Here is a 12710-nt window from a genome sequence, read left to right as displayed (position 1 = left end):
AAATAATACGTATTAATCTCCAAGAACAGATCAGATTTAAAAAAAAAATTATAAAATGGTTATGAAATTGATCAAATATTTCATGCCATGGGGAAGGTCCAACGTACTCCTTACAAAATATCTGATTTAATTCATGACAATAAAACTGTGAGTTTATAATAATTATTTTAATATTTATTTCTACAAGGTTAACCAAAACTGTTGGCTTATTATTGTAATTAACTTTTAATAAATGTTTAGTAATATACAGGGTGCGCCAAACCTCTGGTTTTCTTTGATTACGGCTAAATTATGGGATATACAAAAAAATGTTTTTAACAAAATTAATGTATATCGAAACCGTCTATAATTTAAAATTATTTTCGATTATACAGGGTGAGTCAGAACGACGGTACGAACCAAAGTTGTGTTTTTTTAAATGGAACACCCTATATATTAAATCATTTTTGCATATATTTTTTAAAAATATTAAGAATTTGTATAAGGTATTATAGGCCTAAAGTTAACAATATTTTCGAAATATTTACACTTTTATTCAGAAAAATGGTAATATTCAAAGGGCTGTGAATTAGGCTTTCAAGGTAATAAAAATTTAAATGATATTCCAAAGTTTTTTTAGTATACTGTTATTTTTAAATAAATTAACATATTTGACATATAGCCATAGAGTATACAGTGTGATCACTATTTGCAAATACAAAATTTTCTCATTTTTTTTTAATGGGACACCCTGTATATGAGTACTGCCTTTTGTAGTAAATATTACAACCTTTCTTTTGGTATAAGGTTGTATGCACCTAGCATGTTTCGTTTTCTAGATATTTAAAAAAAAACTAGATTTTACGTTTTTGCGGATTTTTTATTAAAAAAATTTTTTGCAAAAAAAAAAAATTATAATATGGTTTTAGAAACATACATTAAAATATCAAATATGAAAATAAAAACGTAATTAAAGATTAAAATAAATCGTATACTAGTACAATTCAGTTGAATTTAATAACTTAAAATTATTTTACAAAAAATATTTTACGATACTAATGAATTTATAAATTAGTTACTAAATTAAATAAACAACCAAATTTGATATCTACCCTAGAAATTTTTCTACCACAGAAACTTTCCTGTACCAAATTAATTGTTAGTTAGTATATTGTATTTACGACTAAGATCAGTTAAACTTTTAATTTACCTACCTCTTAAAATTACTTACATCTTGAGAACATAATTATAAAGTATGCTTTGAAACAAATGAATGTTAAATGTATCAGCCAAATTATTTATTAATATAAATATTATTAACTGGTGTCACAAAAGCTGGTAATACTTTTGTAGTTGAAATTTTTGTAACAATTTTTTATATTTTAAATTTCAATTTTTCAACCGAACAATTGGTGGATATGACATTATTTGTTTTGGGCGAAACCATTAGAAATTATTACCAGCTTTTGTGACACAACCATATATTTAGATACTATTTACTTCATAATATACTTCTATAACGTTCATTTGTTTCAAAGCATACTTTTAAATACGTTCTCAAGATGTAGGTGAATTAAAAAGTTAAAAACTGATACACAATTTAACTAACAAAATTGGGTACAATAAAGTTACTAACTAGGGTAGAAAAGTTTCTAGGGTAGATATCAAATTTGGTTGTTTATTTAATTTAGTAACTAATTTAGGCATTCATTAGTATGGTAAAATATTTTTTGTAAAATAATTTTAAGTTATTAAATTCAATTGAATTGCACTAGTATGCGATTTATTTTAATCTTTAATTACGTTTTTATTTTCATATTTGATATTTTAATGGATGTTTCTAGAACCAGATTATAATTTTTTTTTTTGCAAAAAATTTTTTTAATAAAAAATCCGCAAAAACGTAAAATTTATAGTTTTTTTTTAAATATCTACAAAACGAAACATGCTAGGTGCATACAACCTTATACCAAAAGAAAGGTTGAAATATTTACTACAAAAGGAAATACTCATATACAGGGTGTCCCATTTAAAAAAAATGAGAAAATTTTGTATTTGCAAATAGTGATCACACTGTGTACTCTATGGCTATATGTCAAATATGTTAATTTATTTAAAAATAACAGTATACTAAAAAAACTTTGGAATATCATTTAAATTTTTATTACCTTGAAAGCCTAATTCACAGCCCTTTGAATATTACCATTTTTCTGAATAAAAGTGTAAATATTACGAAAATTGTTAACTTTAGGCCTATAATACCTTATACAAATTCTTACTATTTTTAAAAAATATATTCAAAAATGATTTAATATATAGGGTGTTCCATTTAAAAAAACACAACTTTGGTTCGTACCGTCGTTCTGACTCACCCTGTATAATCGAAAATAATTTTAAATTATAGACGGTTTCGATATACATTAATTTTGTTAAAAACATTTTTTTGTATATCCCATAATTTAGCCGTAATCAAAGAAAACCAGAGGTTTGGCGCACCCTGTATAATATTCACTCACCGGCACAAGATTCTGCCACTAATAATTTTTGATTAAGTTTGACAATTTATAACTTTATGTACTCCGATTTTCAAGATTCTTGCATCAGTTTGTAAGTACATGTTTTCAGGTCGTTTGTTATTATTCCGGTATCAAAAAATCTTTGCTTAGATCACATTATACGGGGGTGAATGTAAGAAGGGGGTAAGATGTGTTACCCTTGCCGGGGTAATAGCCCGATATTCCTCTACGAGGGCCATAACTGTACCAAATTTTCTGAGGCCTAGGAGACGGCGAATGGTTTGTTTTAATTCATCCCATAAATGCTCAATAGGATTGAGATCTGGGCTGCATGCGGGCCATTCTGATCTTATCAATCCAACCTATATTTAAGATATTTATGTTTGTGATTCAATCGGTGTTTTTTTTACAAAAAATTGTACAGCTCTTACAAGAAAAGGAATATTCGGATAATTCAAAAAGCAAAATCTTAGGAATATCTCCAGGATAATACAAAAGGAGTATGTAACAAAATGAGCCCTCCAATTTTCCACAGAATTTTTTAAAGTTAGGAGAAAATACAACTCTTCCATTAAGCCCCGTATAATGCCACCTAAGCAAAAATTTTTTGTTACCGAAACAATAACTACCGACACCAAAACATGTACCTATAAATTGATGCAAGAATCTTGAAAGTCGGAGTACAAATAATAAAGTTATAAATTGTCAAACTTAATCAAAAATTTTGGGTGGAATTTTGTGCCGGTGAGTGTAGAATAAAATTCTAAGCAATATTGAAATTGACAACCTTCAGCAATGATGCAATAAGAAGGACGGGCAGAACGTAATTTAGTTTAGTGAATGAGTTTTGATAGAACTAAGTACATAATTTTGGTAAACCCTGTAGAAATAAATATTAGAAGAACATGTAGTTGCAAAAGCCATTATGAGACCTTTCAAATGAGGTGTCCTGTGAACCCGATTTGTATTAAAAGTCGTTGATTACGTCATTACGCCAACACTGATGTAATAATGTCAAACAAATATACAGTGTGTAACAATAATGCAGGTCATAAATTAAATCACATATTCTGGGACCAAAAATAGTTCGATGAACCTAAATTACCTTAGTACAAATATGTGCACATAAAAAAAGTTACAGGCCCTTTGAAGTTTGCTAATTTTCTTTATATCAAATACAGGGTGAGTCAAAACGTAAGTACATTATTTTCTCAGTACTTTTAAACAGAACACCCTGTATTTTATGTCACTATCGAAAAGTACCGTTACCGTAATTTAATTTTTATATAACATTCCCTATGTCTAAATTTATTAGTTTTCGAGATATGTTCATTTTTCAGAGCAAATTATTATTAATTAGGTGTCTAAATTTTTCCAAATTTTAAGTAACTCTCTCTCTCTCTTGTCGTTTCCCCATTACTGAGGATCGTGATTTCCTCCAATATTCCAAACAATGTTTCTCCATTGGTCTCTATCTTCAGCTGCCCTAAGAGCTTCGCAGAATGAGCTTCCAGCTGAATTTTTAATTTGGTCAGACCATCTTGTTGGTGATCGTCCTCTTGATCTTCTCCCCGGAACGTTTCCAGAAACAATTAATCTTTCCAAACTGTCGTCACCTCTGCGAACCACGTGACCAAAGAATTGCAGAATTCGTTGCAGACATATTGTGAACAGCCTTTTTTTAATATTGAGTCGGTTTAGAATGGAAACGTTTGTCCTATGAGCTCTCCAAGGTATGCGCAGCATTCTTCTCCAGCACCACATTTCAAAGGCATCAATTTTTTGGCGCTCGCATGCGCGAAGAGTCCAAGTCTCTGCTCTGTATAGAAATATTGAGAATACAAGGGCATTCACCAGTCTCATCTTGATATTTTGAGAGATAGATCTGTCTTTCCAAACTTTAGTTAGGCGACTCATCGCATTTTTTGCCATACCAATACTTCTCCGAACTTCTGCTTCACAGTTACCATCGTTAGTTATACTAGACCCGAGATAGATAAAGGTGTTTACTATCTGGTATTCCTGTAACATGTTAGTCAGTTGAATAGTGTCGAATCTGTCGACCACCATTATTTTTGTCTTGCTTTATTGATTTTCAGACCAACTTTATTGCTTTCGTACTCAACTCTTCGCAGAAGATCAAACAGTTCTTGCTCATTTGCTGCTATAAGTGTAGTGTCATCAGCAAATCTTAAATTGGAGATTTTCCTACCAGCTACTGTTACTCCACGGGCCCATCCTTCTAAAACCATCCTAATGACATGTTCACCATAAATGTTAAATAAGTCATAAGACAAGGTGACAACACGCATCCTTGTCTAACACCTCTCTCGGTCTTGAATTGGTTTGAGAACTTCTGATCTAGTAGTACTGTCGCTATATTAGACTGGTACAGATTTTTAATAAGTATCACCAGGTGCATTGGTGCGCCCATTTTTATTAAAATTGACCACAGATTTATCCAGCTTACACAATCAAATGCCTTTTGGTAGTCAACGAAGCATATAATCATTACTTGAAATTCACTAGACTTTTCAATGAGTTGTCTCAGGTTCAGGATTTGTTCCCTTGTACCTTTACCCTTTATAAACCCCGCTTGTTCCTGAGGTATTTGGTAATGTATATAGGTTTTTAATCTGTTTTTGATGATATGCAATAAGATTTTACTAGCATGTGTTATTAGTGACAGTGTGCGGTAGTTTCCACATCTGGTAGTGGTTCCTTTTTTGTATAGTGGGATATAAATTGAGGTACACCGATCATATGGCCATTTTCCTGAATTCCAAACAGCGACACAGATAGAATGGATGATTTGTAAATTTTTTAAAACGCGGTTGCGGATTTTTCATTAAAATACAAGAAAAGATCGTAGAAAATGATCAATTTCAAGATATAGAGGTAGCGGCCAGTCAAGCTATCTTGGATTTGTTGCCGAGGAAATCCAGAATGCAATATGATATTTAATAATAATCAAATTCAAAATTTGACATTTTACTTTTGCAGTGCTTTAAAAATTTTTAATCACCCAGTGCTTTAAAGTGACATTTTTAAGGCTCCTATGGAGTGCTAAAAATTGCATTTTTAACACGTTTGTAGAAAAAAATTATTCTGGTATACGGTAATGGTACTTCTCAATAGAGATATATAATACAGGGTGTTCCATTTAAAATTACTGAGAAAATAATGTACTTGCCTTTTGACTCACCCTGTATTTGATATAAAGAAAATTAGCAATATCAATCATTTTTGAAAATTTTGACAATAATTAAAAATATATGGCATCAATAAACCATTGCTGTTGTGTTTATTTTTATTTACAGAGGGAGTTGAACTCGTTACGATTTTCATATAAAATTGGTTATAACTTTGTAAATAACCTGTATAACATAACAAGCCTTTATATTTTTGTGAGGGAGAAGTTAACAGGATTTCGAATATAAAATAAAATAAAACCATTTAAAAAACAAGTTTGGTTTATCACTATGTTATCGAACACCCTGTAACATTATAACTAATTTTGTAATGTGAAGCTTAAAGTTGGCTACAAATTTTGTTATTAACTTTTATTTCTATCTATTAACGAATCTACTGAGCTTTATTACACTAATCAATCACCCTGTATATTCAGTAATATGATTCCTGACAGTTATAAAAATAATTGACTCGGTTAAGATACATATAAAACATGAAAATGGTAATCTCAAAACTTTCTAAATGTTTTTTTTTTGTATTTAAGATGGTGAAAAACTCGAAGCTAAACAGAAACGTTTAGAAGCAAAATACCAAGCTTTACAAATAGTTCCCAACATAGAAAAGCTAGGAACTGCCAAACAAGCGATGATATCCAAAGAAGGTGACTTGCTTACTAGGGAACGCCTTTGTTGCGGCTTATCAATATTTGAAGTGGTTTTAAGTAGACTGAGAAGTTTTCTAGATGATCCTGTCTGGGTGGGTCCCCCTCCTACAAACGGAGTTATGAATGTAGACGAATGCACTGAATTTCATAGGCTGTGGTCTGCTCTCCAGTTTGTTTACTGCATTCCAGTCAGTGAGAATGAATATACAGTGGAGTAAGTAATAATATTTGTATTTTGAATTATCTGTTTAAAGTAGTAACACTAACCGTGAAAAATAATGAAATACAATTTGTTTGAAGTTTGAAACTGTCATATTTTTTTAGGAGGTCCTATATTTCTTTACATGAATTTTCTAGCCAGGATTCTTTGGCTTGTTTAATTTTTCTTATGAGTTTGTTGATTTCACGGTATTTGATAACATTTCTATTTTTGTATTTTCGTCGAACTTCCATCAGGTCTAGAATTTCTTGTGTCATCCACTCATTTTTTGAAAATACTGTAGGTGTTTTTAAAGATTCTCTTACGTCCTCTAAAATCGACTTTTGTATATCGTACCAACATTCGTTGATGGTTCTGTTTTAATTTGGTATATTCGCTATTCTGTGCATTTTACTATTGAACTGCTGTGATATGCGTTCACGCGTTTGAGGGTTTCTGAAAAGGTCGAAATTATATCTTACTATAGTCCGTCTCACCTTAACTTTACAGTATAGAGAAAGTAGGCAATGCAGTCCTTATGAGAGTTTTTAGCGCGGTGATGCCGATTTTATTAAAAAGAATTTGTAATCGAATATTAGAGAGATTAAATTAAAACTGTTTTAGAAAGGTAATCTACAATTTTAGGATTCTATGCGTAATAACTATAGTAAACTTACGTGCATAGAAATCGGCCCACTTAAAATTTGGTCATTTTTGAAGTCTCGTATTTCCTAAACCTGTTGGCCGATTCAAGAGATTTTTTAATATGTTATAGCCTTATTCTTTAACAATATCGATGTAATAATATTATTGCTAAACAAGTAAGTGTTATTGTATACCGGGTGTAACAATGATAGTGTGTTTTTTCCTCAAAGTTCGGAACACCCTGAGGAATATTCTAGCGTATATAAAATACTGAAATTAAAACTCAACTGTAGCCTTAGGCTTTCTTAACATTTTGCTTTTTGATTCATTCGCTTATGTTGGATAATAAAAAAGTTAGGTAATTTAACAACTAGCAACGTTCTTCATCAATACAGGGTGTTTCTAAATAAGTGCGACAAACTTTAAGGGGAAATTCTGCATGAAAAATAATGACTGTTTCATTTATAAACATATGTCCGCAAATGCTTCGTTTTCGAGATACGGTATGTTGAATTTTTTTTTACAAACTGACGATTTATTTACTGCTCTAAAACCGGTTGAGATATGCAAATGACATTTGGTAGGTTTTAAGAAGTAGTTTTTGTGCATTTTTTGGCATACAACTAAGAATTTTATATTTACCATTGGCGTGCATACAGGTCATATTACCCTGTCATATTATTCGTATGCACGCCAATGGTGAATATAAAATTCTTAGTTGTATGCCAAAAAATGCGCAATAACTACCTCTTAAAACCTACCAAATTTCATTTTCGTATCTCAACCGGTTTTAGAGCAGTAAATAAATCGTCAGTTGGTAAGAAAAATTTCAACATACTGTATCTCGAAAACAAAGCATTTGCGGACATACGTTTATAAATGAAACGGTCATTATTTTTCATACACAATTTCGCCTTAAAGTTTGTAGCACTTATTTAGAAACACTCTGTATTGATGAAGAACGTTCCTAGTTGTTAAAATACCTAACTTTTTTATTATCCAACATAAGCGAATGAATCAAAAAGCAAAATGTTAAGAAAGCCTAAGGCTACAGTTGAGTTTTAATTTCAATATTTTATATACGCTAGAATATTCCACAGGGTGTTCCGAACTTTGAGGAAAAAACACACTATCATTGTTACACCCGGTATACAATAACACTTCTTTGTTTAGCAATAATATTACATCGATATTGTTAAAGAATAAGGCTATAACATATTAAAAAAATCACTTAAATCGGCCAACAGGTTTAGGAAATACGAGACTTCAAAAATGACCAAATTTTAAGTGGGCCGATTTCTATGCACGTAAGTTTACTATAGTTATTACGCATAGAATCCTAAAATTGTAGATTGTCTTTCTAAAATAGTTTTAATTTAATCTCTCTAATGTTTGATTACAAATTCTCTTTGGTAAAATCGGTATCACCGCGTTAAAAACTCTCATAGGGACTGCATTGCCTATGTTCCTTATGCTACTGGATTACTGCTTACGCAAGAGGCCATTGAGAAATAGAAGTTTATATGTGAAATTTAAAGGTTACATACCTCTGTTTTTATTGGCTGTGAGTTTCGCCGGTAGCGCTCTCTCGCGGTTTGAAACTTATACTTTCCTTGTAAAATTGTTCAAATTTAATGGACAAAACTGCCACTAACAGCGCTGGCGAAAACTAATTAATCCCCTCTACTCATCGGCTCACAGCGAATAGGCTTAGTTGTATGAACTTCTATTTGATTCCGTATTTTTCTACCTTGTTGTCCATCTTGAGGGTATTTCCACGTGTAAAGAAGCCTTTCTGGAAGTTGCAGCCAGTTATTTGTAATGACGAAGTCATTTTCTTGGCAGAATTCGATTAGACTTGATTTCTCTCTCCGAAGCCAAACTTTCCGGTGATGTTTTGCGTTGTCTTCTGTCCAACTTTAGTGTTAAAGTCTCCCATAACAATTATTGGTTCGTGTTTCTTTGTTATTTTTAGCACTTCTTCTATTTGATGGAAGAATTCTTCAATTTTCTGTTCATCGGCGTCAGTAGTGGGAGCATAAACTTGGATGATATTTATATTTGCAGGTTTGGCATTTAGCTGAATTAAAATTACTCTGTCTGACATTGGGATGAAGTTAGTGACATACTTACTAAAATGTTGTCTCATAATTATTGATACTCCGTTTCGATGCATAATATGGTCTTTGTTTCCAGAAAAATAAAGGGCGTATCCGTTTACTATGAAATTACCCTGTGGTTGGCCATCTTGTTTCACTCACACCCATGATAGTAATATTTCATTTGTACATTTCAGAGAGTAGATTTCTCAGCTTACCTTCCCCGTCTACCAAAAAAAAGTTTATTAATAGCAAGCTGAAAATTTGTTAATAGCTTAACGGTGTCTAGTCTGACAAACTTTGATGTACGGGAACACTGGAACAGGGGAAGTTTTAATTGTGGAACAGGTTACAGGTTTCGAACGTCAGACTACGAAAACGTCCCATGTATTTTGTCGGACAGAACTTTCAATTGATTTGTTACCCTTCCATTAAACTCTCATGAAAAAATCAGACTGTTATTTACCACCAATACAATTATTGTCATTTGACATGTTCTACCTCTCGGACTTATTAAAAGGCCCAACATATTTGTCGGACAAACACTTTTTCATATATGAAGTTTGCTATAATAGTTTGCTGAATAAACAACCTGCTAGTTTTCACAATCATTAACTTGTCAGGATGACACGTTCCACAATTAAAACTTCCCCAGTTCCAGTGTTCCCATGCATCAAAGTTTGTCTGATAAGACACCGTTAAGCTATTAACAAATTGTCAGCTTGCTATTAATCAACTTTTTTTGGTACACGGGATCCAGGCCTAAAACAACAAAAGATAATTTTTGTTAATTAAAAACCATCCATTTTTTTAGGGAATTGTTTGGCGAAGGCCTGCATTGGGCTGGGTGTACGATGATTGTTCTTCTTGGACAACAAAGAAGATTTGAAGCCTTAGATTTTTGTTATCACATTTTAAGGGTACAAAGAGTGGACATGAAGGACGAAGTAGTAAAAGGAATTGTAAGTTTTTTATTATTTATTTAATTGAACATAGCTAATATTCCATTCATTAACTTTTACATGAATTACTTACGTACTATAGCAAACAAGATTCACTTGGGAAATTTGAAAAGGGTGCAATAGAACACGAATCGTGGTTTATTAAACATAAAATTAGGCAATATACTTCTTTATAAATAATTCAATTTTTTCTACCAACAGATAGACGACTATTTATTATTAGTTTCTTGGACCTATTTACCTCAAGCAACCCTGGAAAACGTTCGGTCAATCCGACACAAGTCCTTCCTGCGGTGTACGCTTCCCATCTCCTAGCTCTTGTACTGTACGCCTTCTAAAGATCTATAAATATCAAATGTAGCTCCCTTTTCTTCTCGCCGCATTTGTCTAACAAATGTCTTAAAGCAAACAAAGTATCTGTTGTCTTCCTTCCTGCCATAAACTTAAACTGTTCTTCTCTTATCTATGTCTCTCTTCTTAACCTTCGTTCTACAGTGCTCTTCCAAATTTTTATTGTGTGCCACATTAACTTTATTGCTCTATAGTTCTTACAGTCATGAATGTCTCCTGTATCTTTACACAATGATACCATCACACACTCTCTCTCTCTCCCTGCATTGGGCTTCCTTTCTTCCTCATATATCCTACTCGTCATTTGCACAAAATATCAACCCCTTTTCCATCATATCCTATTGCCTTACCATACCCATCCTATTTAATGCCTCGACAACCTCGTCTCTCGCTATTCCCAGTATTATATTCTCATTTGGCATCCTCTGTCTCTCCTGGCGTTCTTTGTTTAGCAACTTTCTAAAGTACTCGTACCATTCTAAATAAAAGTGCTCATACCGTCTTTGCTTTATTTCATCCTCGGTATTTAAAACTCTGCCATCCGCACCCTTAATCTGCCGTACACGAGTCAATGACTTTGATGACGTGTCCCTTGCTTTAGCAATGCTGTATAACCTTTTCATTCTCTCGAGTGTTGCCAACTCTCGATACAGCTGTGCAGATGGTTTTTCCTTAGCAATAGCTATAGAGCGCTTTGCTTCTCTCTTTGCGACATTGTATATCTCCTTATCTTCCTCTGATTTAGACCTGTCGGACATTTTTATAGCCTCTTTCTTTTCTTTAACCTTCAGGTTGCACTTCATCATTCCACCACCAGTTTCTTTGTCTCTAGAAGGCCCTTTACCAGATTTTTTCGTAGCACTTCCTCTCCCACCCATACCACAACTTTGCTGTTCGCTTCCCACCAGTCATTGACATGATCTTTTTCCTTAAGCTCTTCGAGCACTCTTCTAAGAAACACTCTTGACAAATCCTTATCCTTTAACGTCTACTACTTTACTTTCTGGTGTCCTATCTGACTCCCCATTCTGCGCTACTATACATAGGTTATATACTGATCTTCAGTTTTCATAAAGAATGTATTAACTACAGACAAATCCCATTCCACTGCAACTTCAATCACACTATTTCTTTCATCATGTCTTATTCCTATCACAACACCTCCATGAACTCTTTCTATTCCCGCTCTTTCTCTAGCGATATGTTCATTCATATCACCTCCAATAAAACACTTTTCTTTTACATGAATACCGAGCATCTGGCCACCAAGGCCACTCCAAAAGCACTTGTCATGTTCACGTTGGTATTTCCTGCATTTAGTTGGACACCCATTATGCTATCACTTCTGGTTAACCTTACCAGATGTTCCTTCCTTTTCTTTGTTCAAAATAATACGTACTCCATTTTTGCAATGACCGTTCGAACTACAATATATTAACTTGCATCCGTCTCCAAGTTCTTTCCACTTATTACCTTTCCAACGAGTTTCTTGCACATTAATCCTCCGTGTGAAATCGGCGAGCTCTCTTCTTTTACCTGTCATACTTCCTATGTTAAGAGTTGCAATCCTCAGGACTAAGTTGTTTAGCTCCTTGTTCTTGAAGCTATTTTACAAAAGTTCTAAATTGAAACAATTTGAGACGTTTATAAAATGAATAGAAAATGGACGCAATGAAAAAGTTCAAAAGTATAAATACTTAGAAAACGTACAGTACACAGTAATTGTATCCAACAACACTATTGAAATTATAGCAGGTATCGAAACAGGCAGGCTAATAGTACATTATCTATATAAATAAAAATGAATGTTTGTATGTATGTATGTATATCTATACCTTATAGACTCGCAAACTATGCATTTGATCATATGATGACCTTAATGAAAGTTGTTGTACATGAACCTGGGAAGGTTTCTGAGTTGGTACGACCAAACTAAGTAAAAAGGAGGCCCATAATTATTTTTTATTTTTTTGGACAAACTGTTCTTTTTTAATTTTATACGATGTAGAACCAAAAGATACATTCAACCCTAAATTTTCACTTTTCTATCACCAACCGTAATTTTTAATAGCCATTTAAATATTTAACATCTATAAATTCTCC

General features: G+C 32.6%; 1 protein-coding gene across 1 annotated transcript in view; it reads left to right on the top strand.

Annotated features, from left to right (window-relative positions):
• Positions 1-12710, top strand: part of LOC114336529 (cytoplasmic FMR1-interacting protein) — a 145655-nt gene that overhangs the window by 116888 nt on the left and 16057 nt on the right. Inside the window, exons 16-17 of the mRNA XM_050641484.1 lie at positions 6232-6565; positions 10109-10256. Of these exons, the coding sequence (XP_050497441.1) occupies positions 6232-6565; positions 10109-10256 (482 nt within the window). The remainder of the gene's footprint in view (positions 1-6231; positions 6566-10108; positions 10257-12710) is intronic.

This window comes from Diabrotica virgifera, chromosome 10, assembly GCF_917563875.1.
Source record: "Diabrotica virgifera virgifera chromosome 10, PGI_DIABVI_V3a".
Classification (NCBI taxonomy): Eukaryota; Metazoa; Arthropoda; class Insecta; order Coleoptera; family Chrysomelidae; genus Diabrotica; species Diabrotica virgifera.
Note: the sequence above shows the minus strand (reverse complement) of the source record. Positions and strands in the feature narration are given on the sequence as shown.